The sequence below is a fragment of the Rana temporaria genome, chromosome 12 (assembly GCF_905171775.1).
Source record: "Rana temporaria chromosome 12, aRanTem1.1, whole genome shotgun sequence".
NCBI classification, from domain to species: domain Eukaryota; kingdom Metazoa; phylum Chordata; class Amphibia; order Anura; family Ranidae; genus Rana; species Rana temporaria.
Window position 1 is genome coordinate 135855595 of NC_053500.1, and position 19311 is coordinate 135874905.

The 19311-nt window shown below is 47.2% G+C and overlaps 1 protein-coding gene across 2 annotated transcripts in view; it reads left to right on the forward strand.

The window, feature by feature from the left end:
- The window catches only part of PTGIS (prostaglandin I2 synthase), a 28023-nt gene extending 12509 nt beyond the window's left edge, over nt 1–15514 (forward strand). Inside the window, exons 5-10 of one of the 2 annotated variants that reach the window (XM_040330859.1) lie at nt 3958–4103; nt 7634–7815; nt 8079–8235; nt 8792–8973; nt 12853–13004; nt 14925–15514. In XM_040330859.1, the coding sequence (XP_040186793.1) occupies nt 3958–4103; nt 7634–7815; nt 8079–8235; nt 8792–8973; nt 12853–13004; nt 14925–15084 (979 nt within the window). In that variant the 3' untranslated portion in view covers nt 15085–15514. The remainder of the gene's footprint in view (nt 1–3957; nt 4104–7633; nt 7816–8078; nt 8236–8791; nt 8974–12852; nt 13005–14924) is intronic. The other variant, XM_040330860.1, reaches the window with a different exon arrangement.
- Nucleotides 15515–19311: the final 3797 nt, after the last annotated feature.

Here is a 19311-nt window from a genome sequence, read left to right on the forward strand (position 1 = left end):
TGGCTACTGTGAATAAGATGAACTGCTGCAACTCTCAATAGTCAGAATACTAGACTAATGAAAACGTGTATAAAAAAATGGTGCGCTGTTCCTTAAATCGCCTCGTGAAAATAACTGTGTGCAAATGTAAATATAACTTCAAAATGTAAGCAAAAAATACACTAGTATAAATAACAATCAAAGAGATGTCGAAACTGTGATCAAATTATAAAGTACATGTTGCTAATAGGTATATAATGTGCCAAAAAGAGTGCTTGGTGCTACTAAGGTAATGTCCACTTAAAATCATGCTCCTTATTGAGAAAGAAAGACAGCCTCTTACCAGATGATATGAATCTCTATTACAGAGATCAGACAAGCCTGTGTAATATCCTCAAAGGATGCCCCAATGAACAGGGATGATATCCAGCAGACAGGATAGTGGAGCAAATGGGCGTCACCAGCAGATGTTGCCGATAAGTGTATAATGTGCCAAGAAGAGTGCTTGGTGCTACTAAGGGAACGTCCACTTTAAATCGCGCTCCAAACGTGCTCCTTATTGAGAAAGACAGACAGCCTCTTACCAGATGATATGGATCTCTGCTCAGTGTGCTCCTGTTGTCTGCCTGTTTCACACTGGTCCAATAGGAAGGGGCATATTGGACAGTGGGGGGGAAACATGACAAATGGGTGTAGCTCCCGCCCCAGTGTGAAAGGGGCATTATTATAGCAAAAAGTAAAAAATATTGCTTTTTTTTCAAAATAGTCGCTTTTTTGGTTTATAGCGCAAAAAATAAAAACCGCAGAGGTGATTAAATACCACCAAACGAAAGCTCTATTTATGGGGAAAAAAGGACGTCAATTTTGTTTGGGTGTAACTTCGCACGACCGCGCAATTGTCAGTTAAAGCAACGCAGTGCCGAATCACAAAAAATGGCCCAGTCATTGGGCAGCCAAATCCTCCGGGGCTGAAGTGGTTAAAACATCCTCTGAGAAAACCCTGAGTGGCAAAACATGTTGGGACAATCACTCCAATGTTATTGTTGAGTGACTAATCTTCATCTGTTTTGAAGTCAAGATATTCTTCTGTACCTGTGCACATAAAGCATAGCCAACCTTTTAACTACGGTATGTATTGTATGTAATAATAAAATCTTTGTTATTTTTTTATATACTGTAGTATTTGAATTACTCATCTTGCCGGTGTCTTGTCACATTCGGCTCCCCATCACAGATTGCTCCGGAAGTGACGTTCCGTCGCCGCCATCTTTCTACACTCCACACTCCTGCACAGTAATGATAGAGTGAGAAGGTGGCAAGCGGGTATCTTGTTACACCCACCGGAGTTTTAGATTTCACAGTTATTTTCAACACAAAACGGAGCTTATGTGTTTAAATACAGTATTTGGAAATCCGACGGACTGTTTACATGTTACATTTATAAAAGCAGCAGCAAACCTGCTGACCTTAAATGGTTGTTAATGTGACAGAACACCTCTGATTTTCACATTTAACATTTAAACAGTTCGTCGGATTTACAAATACTGGCCCGGATTCAGAAAGGAGATACAACGGCGTATCTCTGCATACGCCGTCGTATCTCTGAGTGTGCGGCGTCGTATCTATGCGACTGATTCATAGAATCAGTTACGCATAGATTTCCCTAAGATCCGACCGGCGTAAGTGTCTTACACCGTTGTATCTTAGGCTGCATATTTACGCTGGCCGCTAGGTGGCGCTTCCGTATATTTACGCGAGGAATATGCAAATGAGCTAGATACGCCGATTCAGAAACGTACGTCCGGCCAGCGCATTTTTTTACGTCGTTTACGTTAGGCTTTTTCCCGGCGTAAAGTTACCCCTGCTATATAAGGCGTAGCTAATGTTAAGTATGGACGTCGTTCCCGCGTCGAGTTTTTTAAATTTTACGTTGTTTGGGCTGTACGTAAGTTACGTTCACGTCTAAAGCATTGACGATTTGCGGCGTAATTTCGAGCATGCGCACTGGGATTTTTTCACGAACGGCGCGTGCGCCGTTCGTAAAAAACGTCAAATACGCGGGGTCACAGTTAATATACATAAAACACGCCCACATCATCCACATTTGAATTAGGCGGGCTTACGCTGACACACATACGTTACGCCGCCGTAACTAAGGGCGCAAGTTGTTTCTGAATACGGAACTTGCGCCCTAATTTACGGCGGCGTAACTTATCTGAGATACATTACGCCACCTGGAAAGATACACCAATGCATCTGAATCCGGCCCACTGTATTTAAGCATATAAGCTCAGTTTTGTGTTGAAAATAACTGTGAAATCTAAAACTCCGGTGGGTGTAACAAGAAGTCCGCTTGCCCCCTTCACACTCTATTATTACTGTGCAGGAGTGTGGGGTGTAGCAAGATGGCAGCGACAGAACGTCACTTCCGGAGCAATCTGTGATGGGGAGCCGAATGTGACAAGACACCGGCACCTCTAAAAAGTCCCCTAAAAAACTTCCCTTATCCACTTCCATTTTCAGGGATGTTGGTGCCTTTTTTGACATTGTCACTTATCCATATCACCATTTTCCTCTACTCGTCTGTGCATAGTTAGAGTATCCTACTAATCCCTTCTCCCATCCAAGTTCTACCAATATATACAAAAAAACAAATCCCCGGACTGGTCATTGGATAACGAGCGGATGAGTGTGCACCTGGTCGTGTGAAAATACCCAAGCATCTGGCTGCAGGATAATAAGAGGGAGGTCCAGGGAAATCTGAACTCAGCGGGGGTAGTGCTACAGGTGATTCGCCAGCAGAGCAGATGCTGGCTCATTCACTACGTTAGTTACCAGCAGAACGATCGTTTGAATCTCTGCCCGTCCATTTACCAGCAGGGCGGATATTGGATCATTCGCCGCATAAAATTCCCCGACAGAGCAGATGTTGAGTCATTCAAGTCTCGCAGCTTGTTTTCTTAGTAGGGCTGTTACTGGGCTGTTAGTAGGGCTGTTAATTTTCGTGTTCGATTAATCGCATACAGCAGGGAAAGTCTCACTGTCCAGGCTGTCCGGTGACGTCAAGAATTTTGATCGATCAAAAAAATTAAAGATTAATCGAGGAATTAATCTAGGGTTGTCCCGATACCACTTTTTTAGGACCGAGTACAAGTACCGATACTTTTTTTCAAGTAGTCGCTGATACCGAATACCGATACTTTTTTTAAATGTGTCCCCAAATGCAGCCATGTCCCCCACATATTGCAGCCATGTCCCCCCAGCCATGTCCCCCACATATGCAGCCATGTCCCTCACATATGCAGCCATGTCCCTTTAGCCATGTCCCTCACATATGCAGCCATGTCCCTCTAGCCATGTCCCTCACATATGCAGCCATGTCCCTCTAGCCATGTCCCTCACATATGCAGCCATGTCCCTCTAGCCATGTCCCTCTAACAATGTCCCTCTAGCCATGTCCCTCACATATGCAGCCATGTCCCTCTGGCAGCAATGTCCCTCTGGCAGCAATGTCCCCCATACCTTCGCCGCCGCCGCATGGAGAAAATCACAGCATTCATTTGAAAAGCTGTTTTGCCCGCGCGTATAGACACTCCCCCTTGCTCGGGATTGGACAGATCACGATCACCCATCCAATCCCGGGCAAGGGGGAGTGTCTATACGTGCGGGAACACTACAGCTATTCAAATGAAAGCTGTGATGTTCCCGCACGGCGTTTAACCCATGCGGCGGCTTTCGATGCGGCGGTGCGATGCGGCGGCAGCGGCGGGGGGGGGGAAAAGTATTCTATTTAGGTATCGGGGGTATTTGCGCGAGTACGAGTACTCCCGCAAATACTCAGTATCGGTCCCGATACCGATACTGGTATCGGTATCGGGACAACCCTAAATTAATCTTTAATTTCCCCAGCCCTATTTTTTAGCCTATAAAATGTGGATTGTCTGCAGGGAGTTGACTGCCACCTTTTGTGTCTTTCAGGGCCGGATATCTGACACTGTTTGGGTCGGAGTCAGAACAGCCGACGGCACCAGGGAGGGATTTACAACACTCCCTCCACGTGTACAGAGAATTCCGCAAGTTGGATCAGCTGCTGATGAAGAGCGCCCGTGGCATGCTCTCTGCAGGTAGGGGCATCACACCTCAAAGCGACATTTCACGGCGAGAAAAGATTTCATCATCGTCATCAGTTTACACCTCTGTAGGGTGTGTCACTTACTGTAAGTACAGCAAATAAACCCCCCCAGCCCCTTAGTTTTCACAAGATCCTTGGAAACATTGGGGTTGGTGAGAGTACAGCGTTTGAATGCGATTTATCATTTCCAGAAAGTATCTGCCGAGAGCTAGATATGCGATCCGAATATCGAACAAAAAATAACACCATCAAAGCGATCGTACGATAATCTAATCGTTAGTACACAGCTGACGTCCGAATTTTTTCCATCGAGACATATATGAAAAAAATTCTTGGTTGTTTGATGCACCCCCCCCCCCCCCCCCCCCCCAAAAAAGAAAAAAACACCAGCCGCCACTGGCTGATACATAGCGTATTGTCACTTGCCACAACGCCACCTGCCACATGTAGCAGATTGTCACTTGCCGCGTCACTTGCCACACATTGCGGATTTTCACTTGCCACAACGTCACCTGCCACACGTAGTAGATTGTCACTTGCCAGGACGTCACCTGCCACACGTAGCATATTGTCATTTGCCACCTGCCACGCGTAGCAGATTGTCACTTGCCACGTCACCTGCCACACATTGCGGATTTTCACTTGCCACAACGTCACCTGCCACACGTAGCAGATTGTCATTTGCCACCTGCCACACGTAGCAGATTGTCACTTGCCACGTCACTTGCCACACATTGCGGATTTTCACTTGCCACAACGTCACCTGCCACACGTAGTAGATTGTCACTTGCCAGGACGTCACCTGCCACACGTAGCGTATTGTCATTTGCGACACGTAGCAGATTGTCACTTGCCACGTCACCTGCCACACATTGCGGATTTTCACTTGCCACAACGTCACCTGCCACACGTAGCATATTGTCATTTGCCACCTGCCACGCGTAGCAGATTGTCACTTGCCACGTCACCTGCCACACATTGCGGATTTTCACTTGCCACAACGTCACCTGCCACACGTAGCATATTGTCATTTGCCACCTGCCACACGTAGCAGATTGTCACTTGCCACGTCACTTGCCACACATTGCGGATTTTCACTTGCCACAACGTCACCTGCCACACGTAGTAGATTGTCACTTGCCAGGACGTCACCTGCCACACGTAGCATATTGTCATTTGCCACCTGCTACACGTAGCAGATTGTCACTTGCCACAACGTCATCTGCCACACGTAGCAGATTGTCACTTGCCACGTCACTTGCCACACATTGCGGATTTTCACTTGCCACAACGTCACCTGCCACACGTAGTAGATTGTCACTTGCCAGGACGTCACCTGCCACACGTAGCGTATTGTCATTTGCGACACGTAGCAGATTGTCACTTGCCACGTCACCTGCCACACATTGCGGATTTTCACTTGCCACAACGTCACCTGCCACACGTAGTAGATTGTCACTTGCCAGGACGTCACCTGCCACACGTAGTAGATTGTCACTTGCCAGGACGTCACCTGCCACACGTAGCGTATTGTCATTTGCGACACGTAGCAGATTGTCACTTGCCACGTCACTTGCCACACATTGCGGATTTTCACTTGCCACAACGTCACCTGCCACACGTAGTAGATTGTAACTTGCCAGGACGTCACCTGCCACACGTAGCGTATTGTCATTTGCGACACGTAGCAGATTGTCACTTGCCACGTCACCTGCCACACATTGCGGATTTTCACTTGCCACAACGTCACCTGCCACACGTAGCAGATTGTCACTTGCAGCAGGGCGGCCCTTGAGCACCAAATTACATACGTCATTTACATTTCTGGGTCTCCTGCTGTGATTGGACCGGAGCCAATCAGCAGGTCCGGCGGACCTGATGTTCGCTGACACCTAGCAATCGTTCCAGAGAGAGGAAAATAAATCAGATCACCGTTCTGTGAGAGGGGAAGATGGAAATCCTGTGTTTCTGCTAAGCAGGAACACGAATCTCTCTCTTCCCCCCCCCCCAGTCACCTCCCACACAGTTAGAAAGCACTCCCAGGGAACACAGTTAACCCTTTGATCGTTCCTGATGTTAACCCCTTCCCTGCCAGTATCATTAGTACAGTGCATATTTTCAGCACTGATCACTATCGGTGTCACTGGTCCCCCAAAAAGTCCCACTAGAATTTGCTGATTTACGGCATTACTAGTAAAAAAAAAAAAAAATTGTCTCGTAGTCAGTAAACGCTATAACTTTTGCACAAACCAATCAATATACGCTAATTGGGATTTCTTTACCAAAAATATGTAGCAGAATATATATTGGCCTAAATTAATGAAGACATTTATTAATTTATTTATTTCAAAATTGTCGCTCTTTTTTAGTTTTTTGCGCAAAAAAAAAACCGCAGAGGTGATCAAATACCACCAAAATAAAGCTCTATTTGTGGGGGAAAAAAAGGACATCAATTTTATTTGGGTACTTTGTCGCACGACCGCGCAATTGTCAGTTAAAGTAACGCAGTGCCGTATTGCAAAAAAATGGCCCGGTCATGAAGGGGGGGTAAACCTTCCGAAGCTGAAGTGTTTAAAGGCACTTTTCAATTTAGCCTTTTAATGCTGGTGAACAGCACTGAACTATCACAGGGCTGACGGCACAATGTAATGATTGAATAAGACACCAGGGGGCAGCATTGCTCCATATACGGCTCACTGATTAGCGAAAGACGCACAGAGGGCGCTTGTCCTTGTCTGTCTTTGCCACAAACTGATGTTTAATGATGGAATCCTTTACCAGATGGCAGCATTGCTTCACACAATCTCACCAATTTGCTGCCGCAACCAGGCATTTCCTTTTTTTTTTATCACGGTCGGTCCATCAGATCGGTGATAAATCGCTGTTTGTTTTTGGGGTGACGCCACAGTCTCCCTTTATTTTAAACTTGGAACCAAAAATCATATATATCATATTATTGTTGAATTATAATATCAGCTTCTAATTACCATCGCCGGGAGGACATTTTTGTCAAATACTAGACATGTGCACTGCCGAAAAATGTGTTTGTTTTCATTTTAGTTGCATTTGTTTTTTTTTTGCATTATTCGGAAATTCGGTAAATTAGAAAATTCGAAAATCCCAATTTAGCAAATTTAAATTCTGAATTTTCGACTTTTCGAATTTCCAAATTTTGTAATTTGTAATTTTAGAATTTCTGATTTTCTAATCTCCGATTTTCTAATTTTTGAATTTGGAATTTTCGAAATCATGGATTTCTTCATTTCGAATTTTCGAAATTTAAATATTCCAAAATTCCAATTTTCAAAATTTTGAATTTCCGAATTTCCAAAAATTTGAATTTCCGAAATTTAAAATTTCTGAAATTTCGAACTTTCAAAAATTCTGAAATTCAAAATGTCATAAAATCTGAAAAAAAGGAATTCGGAACTAAACGAATTGCACATGTCTGTCATGTCTGTACCCCATTGTTCCCTAACTCTAAATCTGCTATCTTTAACGTCCCCTTTGCATCCTCCCCAGCGGAGAAGAAAGAGGCGGCTCTGCTGAAGGAAAACCTCTGGCAGCTGCTGGACGCCAACACCCTGCGGAGGAGAGCCAATCGGAGCGGCTGGCTGGAGGCCTACCAGCGCCACCTGGATGATCTTCAAGTGCCCAGAGACATGCAGAGCCGTGCCATGCTACTGCAACTGTGGGCAACACAGGTGAGAGGGCAAAACTGTCCGTATAGAAATTCTGGAGGGATTTCCCCCCTGTACCCCTCCTTCCATGTCCCTGCAGGAGTTGTCCGGCCGCCATGGGAGAGACCTGTCAAAGTGGGCCAGTCTGGATGAAGTCCAGGGCCAAATTTCTGTCCCAGTCCAGCCCTGCTGACAGGTTGACTGTCCTTTGACCAGAGAAGGGTCACTTCATTCCACCCGACACAGGAATAAAGTGGAGCTGTTTATTCTTTCCTGGTATTTTTCAGGGTAATGCGGGTCCAGCGGCCTTTTGGCTTCTGTTCTTCCTGTTGAAGAACCCTGAGGCGATGGCGGCCATTGAAGGTGAACTGAAGACTTTGCTGCAGAAAGTGACGGGATTGGAGGAGATGGACCAAAGTGCGCTGGAGAGTGCAACAATATTCAGTGAGTTCACTATAAGAGGGACCAAAGAGACCACTGAAAGACCAAAGAGGGACAATTGTGGAATCAAGGAGGGGCGATGTTTCCCAGACATTGAGTGAGAGGAACTGATGCCCCCCCCCTTCCCGTTTTCCTCATCTCTTACACCACCATGTCCAATAGGTACACCCATAGGTGTGCGCAGCCTATTACATTAGGATGAGCACCCCAAAGCGCAAACACACACTACTGATTACGGTTTTCATTCAGAAAGGGAAGGGGCCAGTAAATTACATATTTACCTGCCCCTTCACCTACCCATCCTAAAACATCCCTGCAGCAACAGCTGGCTGGAGAAGAGGGAAGACACTATTGCTATATCACTGGGGGGGGGGGGGGGCAGGGCAGTCGGGGGAGTCTGTGCTGTACAGGGTGATTAGGGTGCGCCTGGGCATACCTGGCACACCTATGGGTACACCTGACTCCACCAATGAATGCTGGGTACACCTGGCACCCTGCGCAATACTGGATATACTCCTTTGTACGTTAATGACATAACCAATATTGCCCTTTTTTGCAGACAGCGTGTTGGAGGAAAGTCTCCGTCTGACTGCAGCCCCCTTTATCACCAGAGAGGTGCTGACTGAGCTACCACTAAAGATGGAGGATGGTACGGAGTACCTCCTAAGGAAGGGTGACAGACTGTGCCTCTTCCCCTATGTCAGTCCTCAGATGGATCCAGAGATACACCCGGAGCCCCAGGTTTGTCTAGCTTCCATTCTTCTGACCTGTCCTACATGAACCCCAAACCCCCTCTTCCCTTCCTTCCCCCTTCTCCTTCCATTCATCCTTCTCTAATTTTCTATTCTCCCCCATCCCATCCCCACCTCCCTTACACCTGTCCCATGCTTTGTTCTCATCCACCTCTTCCCTCCACTTGTTCTTTCCCCTCTCCAGCCTGTCCACTTCTTCCTTCCACCTGGTTTTCCCTTGCCTCCCTTTCTGCTCTTTCTTCTCCCCACCTGTCCTCTCCCTACCTGTCTATCCTCTTCTTCTTCCATCCGTCTTTTCAGCACCCCCACCTATCCTCCCTCTACCCGTCCATCCTCTTCTTCCCCCACCTGTCCATCCTTTTCTCTCCCCACCTGTCCATCCTCTTCTTCTTCCACCAGTCTTTTTAGCAGCCCCACCTGTCCTCCCCATCTTTTACCCGTCCAGCCTCTTCTTCCCCGACCCGTCCAGCCTCTTCACCCCCCACCTGTCCATCCTCTTCTTCCTCCGCCAGTCTTTTCGGCACCCCCACCTGTCCTTCCTTTACCCGTCCAGCCTCTTCTTCCCCGACCCGTCCATCCTCTTCTTCCTCCGCCAGTCTTTTCGGCACCCCCACCTATCCTCCCTCTACCCGTCCATCCTCTTCTTCCCCCACCTGTCCATCCTTTTCTTCCCACACCTGTCCATTTTCCTCTACCCCCACCTGTCCTCTCTTTACCTGTCCATCTGCTTCTTTCCTCACCAGTCTATCCTCCTCTTCCTCCACCATTCTTTCCAGCACCCCCACCTGTCCTCCCTTTACCTGTCCATCCTCTTCTTCCCCCACCTGTCCATCCTCTTCTTCCCCCACCTGTCCATCCCCTTCTTCCCCCACCGGTCCATCCTCCTCTACCCACACCCGTCCTTTCTTTACCTGTCCATCTGCTTCTTTCCCCACCTGTCCATCCTCCTCTTCCTCCACCAGTCTTTCCAGCACCCCCACCTGTCCTCCCTTTGCCTGTCCATCCTCCTCTACCCCCACCTGTCCATATACCTCTACCCCCACCTGTCCATCCCCTTCTTCCCCCACCGGTCCATCCTCCTCTACCCACACATGTCTTCTCTTTACCTTTCCATCTGCTACTTTCCCCACCTGTCTATCCTTTTCTTCCCCCACCTGTCCTCCCTCTACCTGTCCATCTTCCTCTTCCTCCACCAGTCTTTCCAGCACCCCCACCTGTCCTCCCTTTACCTGTCCAGCCTCTTTTCCCCCCACCTGTCCATCCCCTTATTCCCCCAGCTGTCCTCTCTTTACCTGTCCATCTGCTTCTTTCCCCACATGTCCTCCCTCTACCTCTCCATCATCCTCTTCCTCCACCAGTCTTTCCAGCACCCCCACCTGTCCTCCCTTTACCTGTCCAGCCTGTTCTCCCCCCACCTGTCCATCCACCTCTACCCCCACCTGTCCATCCCCTTCTTCCCCCACCTGTCCTCTCTTTACCTGTCCATCTGCTTCTTTCCCCACATGTCCTCCCTCTACCTCTCCATCCTCCTCTTCCTCCACCAGTCTTTCCAGCACCCCCACCTGTCCTATCTTTACCTGTACATCCTCCTCTTCCTCCACCAGTCTTTCCAGCACCCCCACCTGTCCTCCCTTTACCTGTCCAGCCTCTTCTTCCCCCACCTGTCCATCCTCCTCTACCCCCACCTGTCCATCCCCTTCTTCCCCCACCTGTCCTCTCTTTACCTGTTCATCTGCTTCTTTCCCCACCTGTCCTCCCTTTACCTGTCCATCCTCTCCTTCCCCCACCTGTCCTCCCTCTACCTGTCCATCCTCTTCTTTGCCCACCTGTGCTCCCTCTACCTGTCCATCCTCATCTTCCTCCACCAGTCTTTCTAGAACCCCCACCTGTCCTCCCTTTACCTGTCCATCTTCGTCCCCCCACCATTCTAATCACCAGAACTCTACACAGCCCATTTATATGGTTCATGAACACTCGTATGCCCCAGTAAGTTGTTCTGATTTTTATTTATTTTTTTACACAAACACAATTTTCCTGTGTTTGGAACAATCCGAGAGCAATGTATAGTGATCTACAAGGTGGGTGCCATTTTGGGTTGAAGCCATTTCATTTGGAGATCCTCTAAAAACCATATAAAATGTTCAAATCTTTTCCTGTGTCATTCTACAAATTCATCAGATTTGTGATACAATACTGAGCATTATCCTACCTCATCCGTCACACTAATTGTCCCGTTTTTTTTTTTCACGTACACCGTGAACTCTCCAATTGTCTCCATCAATTATTAACACAGAATAATTCCACCCGGAGACAATGGTAAGGGTGCAGAAAATAGAATATCTGTAAAATAGACACGCCAGGCCTCGGGGGTCACACCGCCTGCTGAGTGGAGATATTTATAGATGATACACCACCTGAGGGACCCAATGAACCAGCTGAGCGTTCTATTTTTGGCTCTCCATTCATAGACTCGGTACACCTGGCAGGGGCGCCTTCGTATTGCACAATGCTCAGTGTGTTGACCCAATTTGTCGAGAGGAAGCACCATGCCCCCCCCCCCCATTCATTGCCTTATCAATTTTATATATTTTTTGTTCCACCTTTGGTTATATCTAAAACGTCAGCAAAGGACACCTTGCATCCATCACTCCAGCCAGGAACCCGTCTTCTGTCTTGTAGGTCCAAAAAGTAAAGAAGTATGGGACTTTAAATTGAGGCAGGCTGAGGCACAATATGGGAGTAAGGATTTATTTGCATGAGTGTTAAAATGCGCAACATTGTACATGAAAAGTAAATGCTAAAAGCATATACAAACACCCTGGGGTGATGAGCGTAATACATTGCATATATATAAACAAAATGTAAAACATGGTTGTCATAACTGGGAAACAAATATACATAGTACATAAGTATGATGGAGTAAACCTAGTGATGTACTAATGATGGAAATGGGGTGGACTACATCGTCAAAAGCTTGGCGCGTTTCGTCGATAGTTCGACTCATCAGGAGCTGTTGCTGAAATATCTGTGAGTAATGAGAGATGGTCTGAAAGGGGTGTTCCAGCCTTTTTTTAAGTTTATTAAAAGTCAGCAGCTACAAAAAGGATCCCTGCCTCTGAACCCAGAGGCAGGGATCCCGGAGTTTGACCGCAGCAGATACGGGTTCGGGGTGCTCCAACCGGAAGGGGACATTCAGTTTCGATACAGGAGGCGGAGCCACCCGGCGTCACACTGAGCCACCAATTCTACCACGAGAACCACAATGGCCTGAATGGGAGAGCTGCTATACGGATAAAACTATTCCTTACTGCCTCTACCAGAGTACCCCCCTCCATATAGAGAGACGATCAATATATAGAGCGAAGGATTCTGGGAGTGGAGCGCTGCACTACTGCCTGTGTATAAACTGGAGAAACTGACTGTTCTGAATGTATATTTGTATATAGAGGAGAGCATGGACACAGATCTGGCTGTCTATGGAAGACCCCAATTTCCATGGGGGGGGGGGGGGGTTGCAGAAATATATAAATACAGCGTGACTCGATTAAGCTAATCGCCTTACCAGCCCCTCGGCGGAAGGAGGAAGTGGGATCATTTGTACATCACTAGGTTTACTCCATCATACCTATGTACTATGTATACTTGTATACTTTTAGCATATACAATGTTGCGCATTTTGACACTCATGCAAATAAATCTTTACTCCCATATTGTGTTTCGGCCTGCCTCAATTTAAAGTCCCATACTTTTTTACTTTTTGGATTCAGATTAGGGATGGAGTCGCACTATCCCCTCTTGTGCTCCTCATTTAAAGTCCCAGTATATGTAAATATACCTCCCCCCCCCCCCTTTGTCGTCTGTCTTGTAGGTCTTCCACTACAACCGTTTCCTCAATGCAGACGGAACGGAGAAGAGAGAATTCTACAAGAGGGGCCGAAGGGTGAAACATTTTACTATGCCGTGGGGGTCCGGCACCAACGTCTGCGTCGGGCGCTTTCACGCCATCACCAGCATTAAACTGTAAGACATTACAGAAGATTTTGGCTTCTTCCAATGGTGACAATGTGTCCAAATGTTTCCTTTTAAGATGGGGGGAAAAATGTAGAAACTTTTTTTGATCATGGACACACCAACTTTTTTTTTAAACACCACATCCCTGGGTTGAATGGATGAACGGGAAATATATTTAGGATTTTTTTAGGTGCAGAAATGATATCAAAATATATTATTTAAAATAACTGTTTTATTTTGAGAAACAAAATAAAATATGTATTAAGAATAAAACAGTTGGCAAGTATAATATATCACAGTATTAGCAGGACAGCACTGTAAGGTGGATTTCCCAACATGTTTCACCCATATATCGGGCTTCTTTAGGGGAGGCTGTCCAGTTTTGAAATACAAGCCTTCCAATAAAATAAAAAAATAAACGATTTTTAAATAATATATTTGATATAATTTCTGCGCCTAAAAAAATCCCAAATATCTTCCCGTTCATCCATGGGGAAAAAAATGTCATTGGGGGTTTCTGGGTTGTCACATGGCCATTGGTCATAAGCAATTGTGGCCAGGAGAAAACTTTTGATGCATTAATAAGCATTTAATGCGTCATGCTCCTCCCTTGCCCCCCCCCCCCACCCCCCTATTTTTGTACTGCAACTATACAATTCATTCCCATAATTTTTTACTTCTGATAGATTTAGACAAATTTTAATGAGATTTGATAAATCTGTCAATCGGCCACGGTGAAAATGTTTTGCATTGATTGTCAGCATGAACGCTATCGTATTTCAATCAATCAGATTGAGGTTACATGGTGGAAACAAAGATATTATTGGAAACAGAGATGATTGATAACGTAACATTGTATCTTCCAGCTATACATTGAACTCCCATTTCCCTGTGTGAAGCATATCGTTTGATTAGGCTGTTGGCAATATATATTATAGATTATTCCTATGAGAAGAGATTGATTAAAAAATAAATTAATCATTTATCCAAATCATGTATCAGCTTTGCCCTCACCTGATGGGTGTCCCCCATATTCTCTATATTCAGAATCTCAGGGGCAGATCCTCAAAGAAATTACGCGGCGTATCTCTTGATATGCCGCGTAATTTCAAATTTTGCGCGTCGTATCTTTGTTTTGGTATCCCCAAAACAAGATACGACGGCATCTGTGTTAGATCCGACAGGCGTACGTCTTCGATGACGCCGCCACAGTGAAGAACGGGAAAGAACGCGGCTCTCCCCGTTCTTCAGCTCCGAGGACCGATCGCGGGACTCCAGCGGCGATCGGGTCCGCGGGTCCCGTGGTCCCCGGAGCTTTGGACCGGGCCGCGACCCACGGCTGGGCACTAGCACAGGACGTACCTGTACGTGCATGTGCCCAGCAGTGCCAGTGCAGTAGGCAGTCCTCAAGTGGTTAAAGCGTGACATGTTAGGTATCGATTTACTCGGCGTAACTTCATCTTTCACATTATACAAAAAAATTGGGTTAACTTTACTGTTTTGTTATTTTTTTAATTCATGAAAGAAAAAGGCGTTTGAAAAATTATTGCGCAAATACCGTGTGAGATAAAAAGTTGCAATGACCGCCATTTTATTCCCTAGGGCAGGGATATGCAATTAGTCCCATCATGCCTCTGCCTCTGGGTGTCTTGCTATGCCTCATGGGACTTGTAGTTCTGCAACAGCTGGAGGTCCGCTAATTGCATATCCCTGCCCTAGGGTGTCCCCGGTAGGGAAGTGGTTAAATAAAAAAATTCATTCAACCAGTACAAGAAGCTCGCCGTTAGATCCATTAAACCACCGGAAATGGTACAGCGATTTTTTTTTTTTATAATTTTTTTTCTAAAATGTATTAGATAAATTTGATTTATTTATATTTGATTTATATTTATTTTCCTTTACCCCCTCCCCTCCCCCCTCCTCCTCCAGATTCGTCTGGCTTCTAATCCTGAATTTTGAATTTGAACTGAAGAACCCAGAGGCAGGGATCCCAGAGTTTGACCGCAGCAGATACGGGTTCGGGGTGCTCCAACCGGAAGGGGACATTCAGTTTCGATACAGGAGGCGGAGCCACCCGGCGACCCACTGAACCACCAATTCTACCACGAGAACCACAATGGCCTGAATGGGAGAGCTGCTATACGGATAAAACTATTCCTTACTGCCTCTACCAGAGTACCCCCCTCCATATAGAGAGACGATCAATATATAGAGCGAAGGATTCTGGGAGTGGAGCGCTGCACTACTGCCTGTGTATAAACTGGAGAAACTGACTGTTCTGAATGTATATTTGTATATAGAGGAGAGCATTGACACAGATCTGGCTGTCTATGGAAGACCCCAATTTCCATGGGGGGGGGGGGGGTTGCAGAAATATATAAATACAGCGTGACTCGATTTGCCAGTGTTGTCTTGCAAGATGAGCAGGATTTTAGCCTCTGGGATTTGCAGTACCGCATGTGGCCAGAGATGTGGCCGCCGCAAGTTTTTGAGGCGAGTGCTTAATTCAGAAAGCACTTACCTCAAAACTTGCGGCGGCGTATCGTAAATCCCCCGCCGGAATTCAAATTCCGCGGCTAGGGGGAGTGTACTATTTAAATCAGGCGCGTCCCCGCGCCGATCCAACAGCGCATGCGGCGTCCGCAAATTTTCCCAGCATGCATTGCCCCAAATGACGTCGCAAGGACGTCATTGGTTTCGACTTTAACATAAATTACGTCCGGCCGTATTCGCGAACGACTTACGCAAACGACGTAAAAAATTCAAAACTCGGCGCGGGAACGACGGCCATACTTAACATAGGATACGCCGCACTTACCCCTGCTATAGCAGGGGCAACTTTCCGCCGGAAAAATGCTCATTTGCATATTTGACGCGTAAAAGACACGGAAGCGCCACCTAGCGGCCGGCTTGGAATTGCAGCCTAAGATCCGACGGTGTAAGTCACTTACACGTGTCGGATTTTAGGGATATCTATGCGTAACTGATTCTATGAATCAGTCGCATAGATCCGACCGGCCGCCCTTGGAGATACACCGTCGTATCTCCTATCTGAATCTGGCCCCGAGTGTCTCCAGCCAGAGGTGTGGGGTCGCCAGTGATGCTCGGAGACGCTCAGAGACACTCGGGCTCTGTGTGTCTCAGAGCATCTCTGAGTGTTTCCGAGTGTCTCCAGCCAGAGGTGTGGGGGCGCCAGTGATGCTTGAAGACGATTGGAGACACACGGTTTCCAAGCATCTCTCAGTGTTTCCGAGTGTCTCCAGCTAGAGGTGTGGGGGCGCCAGTGATGCTCGAAGACGCTTAGAGACACACGGTCTCCGAGCGTTTCCATGTGTCTCCAGCCAGAGGTGTGGGGGCGCCAGTGATGTTCGGAGATGCTCAGAGACACTCGGCCAGTGATGCTCGGAGACACTCAGAGACACTCGGTCTCCAAGCATCTGAGTGTTTCCGAGTGTCTCCAGCCAGAAGTGTGGGGGCGCCAGTGATGCTCGGAGACGCTCAGAGAGTGTCTCAGAGCATCTACGAGTGTTTCCAGCAACCCCCCCCCCGCCCCCTACCTCTGGCCACATGTGGTACTGCATAGACTAGCAGTGACACTGGAAGGAATTGTGAGAGTTTCCATTGATTCCTATGGGGGGGAAACTCGCTTTGATATGCAAGTGCTTTGGATTACAAGCATGCTTCTGGAACGAATTATGCTCGTAATCCGAGGTTCTACTGTATATATGTGTACAGGGCTTTTTTTCGCAGAAAATAGGTGAAGGAACTCAACCACAACCCCCGAAACCCCCTTCCCCCAGGGGTGTGCTACGTGCAGAGTTCAGGGGTGCGCTTGGTACACAGTACAGAGTTTAGGAGTGTGCTATGTACGTAGTGCAGAGTTCAGGGGTGCGCTTGGTACACAGTACAGAGTTTAGGAGTGTGCTATGTACGTAGTGCAGAGTTCAGGGGTGCGCTTGGTACATAGTACAGAGTTTAGGAGTGTGCTATGTACGTAGTGCAGAGTTCAGGGGTGCGCTTGGTACATAGTACAGAGTTTAGGAGTGTGCTATGTACGTAGTGCAGAGTCCTGGGGTGCGCTTGGTACATAGTACAGAGTTTAGGGGTGTGCTGTGTACGTAGTGCAGAGTCCTGGGGTGCGCTTGGTACATAGTACAGAGTTTAGGGGTGTGCTGTGTACGTAGTGCAGAGTCCTGGGGTGCGCTTGGTACATAGTACAGAGTTTAGGAGTGTGCTGTGTACGTAGTGCAGATTTCAGAGGTGTGCTGCCTGAACCAGAGGTGGAGGAACTGAGTTCCACCAAGTTCCAGCTGAAAAAAAGCCCTGTATGTGTGTCTTTATTATATTTTTTTTATTAAAAAATGTTTATCTTCCGCTCCACTTAGTGGCAATAATGCTGTATTTTCTGGAGGTTTTTCTATTCTGTATAAAGACTAACCTTCGTTCTGGAGAGAAAGTAGCCTAATAACATTCGTTTTTGGTAGTCTGGTTTGCATTTTTAATGACTTTAACGGGAGTGTCCAGGTTTGGAAAATTCCACATTTTGATGGATTGTGAATTTTCACAAAGCAGTGACTTGAAATGTTTGTAAATTTCTAGGGAGCAGCACTGGAGGGAGCCCCGGAGCAGCATTTTCTTTCCCTTCTCTTGATGTTCTTATTGTAGGTTGTCCTATATTCACACCCCATGTGGTCCATCCTTCGTCTAGCAGGGTTTATCATACCTCCAAACAGTCTGAGATGGGAATGAGGGACACCTACCAACAAACGTATGCAGGCATAGGACACGCCCCCTGCCATGCCCTTATTCATGGGGTTGGGGGGAATCCTAGTCTAGTATGTGTGTAGGGAACACTGACACCCCCCTTATTCATGGGGTTGGGGGGAATCCTAGTCTGGTATGTGTGTAGGGAACACTGACACCCCCCTTATTCATGGGGTTGGGGGGAATCCTAGTCTGGTATGTGTGTAGGGAACACTGACACCCCCCTTATTCATGGGGTTGGGGGGAATCCTAGTCTGGTATGTCTGCAGGGAATACTGACACCCTTAATTATAATCAGTGTACAGAAAAGGGGGGGGGGTCCTAGTCTGGTCTGTGGATAAGGATCATTGATCTCCTCCTGATTAACGATCGGGAGAGTCCCGGTCAGGTCTGTGTAATGGATACACTGATACTCCCTTATGTATAATCAGTGTATTGGGGGGGGGGGGGGGGGTTGGTCTGGTCTGGTCTGTGCATCAAACACTGACATCTTGTGATTTATGATCAGTGTATGGGGTTGGGGGGTTGGGGGGGGGGGACTGGTCTGGTATGTGTATAGAGAGCGCTGACACCTCCTGATATATGATCAGTGTACAGTGTGAAATGGCACAGATGGGTACAATGTAAACCTGAACCTTCTTTAATCCCTGATTAACACCTAAACTCACCATAATTAACCCCCCCCCCCCCCCGGCCCCCCGCACACACACTTCCCTTCTCCCTTTAGACGTCCTTCCTTTTTTTTTATATATATATAAAAAAGGAAAGAAGGCTAAATGTCTATATACTGTATATATCTCTATCTCTTTCTCTATCTCTCCTTATTTATATATATATGAAATATTTCAACGTGTTTCGCTGGCTGAGCTTCTTCAGAGGTTCAAGGGGTACAGCTGATGAAAAGGAACACAACATGTGTGAAATTACAAATACATAGAAAATCATAATGTATCCGCATCAGATGTACATATATAACAATTGTAGTTATGTGCACTAGGGATGCACAGGGACTGTGGGAACCCCTCATAATGGGCACAGCAGGTGTACAGACCCAGGGACTCAGCACAGGGATAGTGGGAACCCCTCATAATGGGCACAGCGGGTGTACAGACCCGGAAACTCAGCACAGGGATGGTGGGAACCCCTCATAATGGGCACAGCGGGTGTACACACCCGGGAACTCAGCACAGGGATGGTGGGAACCCCTCATAATGGGCACAGCAGGTGTATAGACCCGGGAACTCAGCACAGGGATGGTGGGAACCCCTCATAATGGGCACAGCGGGTGTACAGACCCGGGAACTCAGCACAGGGATGGTGGGAACCCCTGATAATGGGCACAGCAGGTGTACAGACCCGGGAACTCAGCACAGGGATGGTGGGAACCCCTCATAATGGGCACAGCGGGTATACAGACCCGGGGACTCAGCACAGGGATGGTGGGAACCCCTCATAATGGGCACAGCGGGTATACAGACCCAGGGACTCAGCACAGGGACGGTGGGAACCCCTCATAATGGGCACAGCGGGTATACAGACCCAGGGACTCAGC